The 6,008-nt window shown below is 41.5% G+C and overlaps 1 protein-coding gene across 3 annotated transcripts in view; it reads right to left on the reverse strand.

Annotated features, from left to right (window-relative positions):
- The window catches only part of NSMCE2 (NSE2 (MMS21) homolog, SMC5-SMC6 complex SUMO ligase), a 132,128-nt gene that overhangs the window by 125,988 nt on the left and 132 nt on the right, over positions 1-6,008 (reverse strand). Inside the window, exons 1-3 of one of the 3 annotated variants that reach the window (XM_054057434.1) lie at positions 4,472-5,858; positions 4,268-4,336; positions 3,436-3,583 (exon numbers count right to left, since the gene is read on the reverse strand). In XM_054057434.1, the coding sequence (XP_053913409.1) occupies positions 3,436-3,583; positions 4,268-4,270 (151 nt within the window). In that variant the 5' untranslated portion in view covers positions 4,271-4,336; positions 4,472-5,858. The other 2 variants (XM_009560013.2, XM_054057435.1) reach the window with 2 other exon arrangements.

Genomic DNA, 6,008 nt, shown 5'->3' on the forward strand with positions numbered 1-6,008 from the left:
TTTATTTTTCCCTTTTGGATTATAATAGAATTACAATATTTCTATATAGAAACCACTATTCACCCTAAAGAGTTTCATTTCAGTGGTGGTGAAATAACTAATCCCTGTAACCATTATTTACCTCCCAGGGAGCTGAGAGGCTTAGCCTGTGTTCGCAAAGCATCTAAGATGTCTGAAGAAAGGTTACTATCGGTTACGAGGTTACTATAAACCATGGAATATCCCAAACCAATTTTTGCCCACAAGTTTGCCACCTCTCCCTACCAGCAGCCCTCTGGTTTTGCGACCAAACAAGCAGTTTTATTCTCTTTATTCTATGTTCCACTATCACCATCTGTTTAAAAAGCTTAAAGTCAAAATCATTCTAAGAGGATTTTATAGCTTCCATAACCACTATAAGAGTTCTTTGTTCTCTGGATGGCTTAACTGGAGAGGCCTAGGCTACTCAAGGATCACGCCCGATCAACAGACGGGGAAAGAGGCTCGTTTATTTCCAGCGCCTTTATAACTCGCATGGCCATCAGTACTGCTGACTCCCTATCTCCTTCTGCCCTCTAGTGAGCGCTGATTTTCACTCCACCAGAACAATCACGTGGTTGCCTTGTAACTTACATGCACACAGAAGTGTTGAAACATCAAACTGTTTTCTTTTTACGTCCTCTAGAAGCGTTCCTCATACCATTCGCCACTAAACATCAGAAACTGAAGTGGCTTTTCTAGCCCTACAGTGCTAACATGTAGGAAGTGATTTTTACTGAACAGGCAAACGACCACTAACTTAGCATACCGTAAAATTCCTTCAAACATGTCAAAGAAAACTTAAATTTGTTAATTTATATTTCTCTACTTGAGTAGAGCTTGGAAGTTAGAAAAATCACACCCAGGTTCTTTCACAAATCACTGTTTAATTTCTTGGGGGGTTGTTTGTTTGTTTGTTTTTTAAATAAACCTTATAGTGTTTGCTGCCTAGAAAGCCTCTCTAATACAGCACAAGAGCAAACCCACTCTTTCCTAGCAAAGCAGGGGAAGTTTATGGGAAGTCCATCCATGATACTGCATTAAATAGTCCAGCAAACTACTGTGCACTATTTAATAAATACACTTACTAGTAAATGTTTTCAGGACCAGGCTTGTGAAAAATAGCAATTGAGAGAAGAAACAAATATCACTAACTGCTTTTCAGTTACTTTTCAGTTACTCGTCTTCAGGTGTAAATGCAACTTCCCTCATGTACTTGTTATGAGAATTCTCAAAAAACAGAGCTGTCCAAATGAAAGTCCAAAGGAAAAAAATACTTTCACAGAAATAAAAAAAAAATAAAATAACAGTCACAATAGAATTCTTTGCTACTACAAAGCCTAGCAATGAAACCTGTCAGAAGCTGGATAAAGTTAGGTTTTGTAAAGGAAATTAAAACAAATGGCAACTGGGACAGGAGCAAGAATGCAGAAACATATTATCTAGGGTTGGCTCAAAATTAAATTAATATTTTGCCTCAGAACGTGAAGGCAAAGTAGGATACATGAGTATCAATTCTAGAATAGAAATCAGTACATCTGAGTTGGAGGTAAGACCTGAACAGTCAGGTATGGCAGATCAGATGATGCTTTCTAAAACACCAGTAGTAATTCTCCAGATGTAGTTCTAAAACACCAGGAGTATTTGTTTAAAGGTATGTTATGCCACAGAAACCCTGTATCTTTCCTTACTTAAGGAACATAAGAACTTGAATTCCAAGTCGAATAGTCAGGGGAGTGGAAAACTAAACCTTATAAATGCAAGGAGATTCAGTCATTTGTTTGTTCCATGTACAGATGCATGTACATCTGTAAGGAAAAGTGCAGGAATGAAGAAACTATTATTAAGAAAAAGCTACCACCAGACCAGAGAGGCAGAAACTACAAATACAAATCTGTAATATCTTTCCTGTAGAACAATGGGATGGACTATGTTAAAATGATAATTTTATAACTATGATTCTACAGGAAAGTTGCCCCTGCTAAAATGAGCGTAATGGTCTAGGAGCTGTTTTCCAGCCAAATGATATAACTTAACTGTAGCAATGACCACACATAGTTCATCAAGAGTAATCTCCTATTCTCAGGACAGAACGCTAAATATGGTCCTTTGGGCTACTGAATGAAATGGACAAAATAATTTCAAGGTTGGAGTTAAAGATTAATGTGTCAGAAGCAGGTAAGTGGGGAAGATAACGACATTTCCTAGCAGTATAATGCACAGACTTCTAGCTGTAGACCCGCACAGCGGAGCTTGCCTTTCACCTCTCCCAAGGGGGTGAACAGAGGCAACAGAGGCTTCTACTGGAAGGTGAAATTTGGAAGACTTTAACTTTTGTACAAATAATTAATTTCTGTGGATCATTCTGCGGTCTTGGGACTGAAAGAATTCAGTACATTCAGTGTATTTCCATAGACTGCTTACGGCAAAGTAGAAGAGATGACTGCAAAAGCAGAGAGGAAACACAATTGGTTATTTCAGTGTTACCTCAAAGGGAATCCCCGGCTAACTGTTCAAACAAACTTTCCGTTTCCTCTACCCCGCTACAAATAGTGTGTCAATTGTCTCTAATGGCAGTATGGATAAAAAAGTCAAACCACACTAGACAAAGAGAAACCCACTCAAACTGATTGTACATAAACCTTGGTTTAGTTGAGTGCAAGATTTATAATGGAGAGCAAAACTGCTGTTCCAGATGATTTTCATTCACCACCCTCCACTCATAATGAAAACTTACAGGGTTTTTGAGCTTTAAAGTTTTTATTTTTCCTTACTGAAGACATTATCACAGATAGAAAATTAGATGTCCAATATTTGTCTTTGAAAAGTAGCTTTGCAGTACAGCTGTTATTGTGAAATAGCAGTGACGACTGTTAGAAGTGATTACAAATTTAAGGCGTCCCATTTTTCAAATGCCTAAATCGAAGCACCCTAAAAGGGTCTGATTTTCAGCAGAGAAAGAGACACCATTTTAAAAAAATTGCACCCCCTAACAGGTGTCTCAAGCTTTGTACTCAAAACCATTATCTCTATTTTAATATATCTTGCCCTAAACATTAAATAAAAGACAAAGCAGCAGTATTAGAATGAAAAGTCATTTTATTCACCCACTTAAGAGCCCTTTTTCATCTCATTCAGCAATATTAAAGTTTTTACAAATCTGTGGAGTAACAACCACTGGAATGCAATTAGTCTTGAGTGCTACAAAAGCTGAGGCAATGTTTACCTGGTATTTACATTTTCATTGAATTTATCATTTGAGACAATGAAGTGATGGGAATGAAAACATGGTGGTCTAGCCAGGAGAGCTACAATGCCTATAATGAACATAGATATTGACAAAAACTATGTCAATATATGTGGGCCTAGAACTCATCTGTCAGATTCAGAATGGCAGACAAGAAAGAATATACTTACTGAAACTTTCCACAAGGTCAAGGGCAACGTGAGTCGCTATATGCATTCCAGTATCTATGTAAGACTGGCAGTTTTTCAGAGATGAAAGAGCATTATCCACAGAGTTGAATGAGATTCTTGCGCCGCTTGGCATCTTGAAATTGTTACTCTAGAAATAACACATAAAACATTTTGAATGCAGCTTACACCCAAAGAATCTGGGAAACAAAACAGAAGTAGAGACAACTTACCCTAAAAATGTCTAAAGACCTACTGAAACATCAGGGAGCAGGGATGAAATCCTAGCTCCCAAGACATCAGTAATTTCAGTGTCACTGCAATTCACCAGAGTTTCTCAATCCACCTCCCAGTCAATATTAAGTAAAACTACACCACAAAAAGCATTTCAGTGCCTCACTACCCTCACTGTAAAGAAATTCCTCCTTATGTCTAGTCTAAATCTGCCCCTCTCTAATTTGTAGCCCCTTTCTCCTATCACTACAAGCCTTTGTACAAAGTCCATCCCCAGCTTTCTACGAGGTCCCCGTCAGATACTGGAAGGTCACTATAAGGTCTCCTCAGAGCCTTCTCTTTTCCAGGTTGAGCAACCCCAACTCTCTCAGCCTGTGTATCAAAATTAACAGTGAGATCCCCTTCTTGAACTTGGTAAATCTCACTCGCTGAGGAAGCCTGCTGCGCTTTTGGAAATTTCACAGATATACACTGTGAAAGGCAGGAATCTGGAAAAAACAACAGTGAAAATTTAAAAAGGCTTCTTCATTCTTGATATTTGTGGAAACACTGAGCTAGCTACAGAGGAAGAGAAGTTATCGTTTACAACATTAAATCATACCATTGCATGGGTAGTTTCATCTCAGTTTCTCTTCTGGAAGGTAATTCAAGTACTTTTGGACAAATTTTCCTTTTTTAAAGAAAAATATATCATTTTAGAAGCTGCTTATGATCCCAGCAAAAATTTCACTCTTGAATTTTCCAAGTGAATTCTTCAGCTTGCAGCTGTCTGTTCTGCCTTTCGAGGAAAAGCCAAATTCCTCACCATAACTGGTTTCATAGCAGTGTTTTTAGGGCACTCCTTCTTGCCAGGAAGGCCATCAACGGGTGCATCAATAAAGATGTCAGAATTTGCAACTCCCACACTCTACTCCCACACTTCTGGAAAACCAGAGTTGAAAAGGAGACCAAGTGAAACTATCAAGGCAAGATTTTTCCTTTCAACAATAAGCGATCAAATAGTGCAGACAAGATTACCGAGGAGCAAACTTCATAGAATCATAGAATGGTTTGGGCTAGAAGGGACCTTAAGGATCATCCACTTCCAACACCCCCTGCCATGGGCAGGGACACCTTCCACTGGATCAGGTTACTCAAAGCATCATCCAACCTTGCCTTGAATACCTCCAAGGATAAGGCATCCATGACTTAAACTCAAATTACAGTTTCTGCCACTTATTTTAAAGATTTGAGCAAAACAACTTATTTCTGCATGCTTCAACACCTTCAATGAGGAGGCAGAGAGAAGAAAAACAAGTGTCACTGGGTAACACACGATCTCTAGGAGATAAGTACTCGCTGGCTCCCAAGATTGCTGCCTGCCCTCAGGTGCACCCAGTGACCGCCTGCCACAAAGAGACGCTGTTCCCCTACCACACAGGGATCGAGGAGCACCTGCCATGCAGAACCCTCTGTCCTGGTCAAAAGGCACAGGGGGGACCCAGCCCCACGTCCCCTGGCTGATCCCTCGACTGGGAGCGAGCAGCCCCTCACCCAGGGGCAGGGAACAGCGAGGGCAGCAAACACACACACACACACACACAGAAACGCAGGCACACACAGAGACACACACACAGAGACAGATGCGCACACATGCATGTGTCACGCACACACGGACACAGAGACACAGCACACACAGAGACACGCGCACACACATGCACACATTGATGCGCAGACACACATACATGCACACAGAGAGACACAGACAGAGGGAGAGAGACACACACAGCCCACACACACAGAGACAGATGCAGACACAGACAGGCACATATATGCATAAACACACAGAGACATGGACAAAGAGATAGACACAGATACATACATACACACACACACACACAGAGACATACGCTGACACACACACGCATGCACACACAAGAGACATGGACACGGAGAATCATAGCATCAGAGCATCATAGACGCAGAGACACGCAGAGACACACACAGCCCCCCCAAAACACACGCACAGATACATACACAGCCCCCTGCACAGCCACACATAGCCACACACAGCACCCCCTCCAGATAAACACACGGGCACACACAGCCCCGCCCAGACATACACACACAGCCCACACAGACAGACACACACAGCTCCCCGCCCAAGACACACACACCCGCAGAACTCCTCCATAAACACACACAGCAGGCATAAACACACAACCCCACAGACACACGGAAAGACACACGGAAAAACACAGCCCCTCCAGAGAGACAGAAAGACACAGACACATAGAGCCCTCCCTTAGACACCCCTTCCCCCCACTCCCCGTTTCCCCCTCCGTTTCCCCTTCCCGCTCTCA

The sequence above is a fragment of the Cuculus canorus genome, chromosome 2 (genome assembly GCF_017976375.1).
Source record: "Cuculus canorus isolate bCucCan1 chromosome 2, bCucCan1.pri, whole genome shotgun sequence".
NCBI classification, from domain to species: Eukaryota; Metazoa; Chordata; class Aves; order Cuculiformes; family Cuculidae; genus Cuculus; species Cuculus canorus.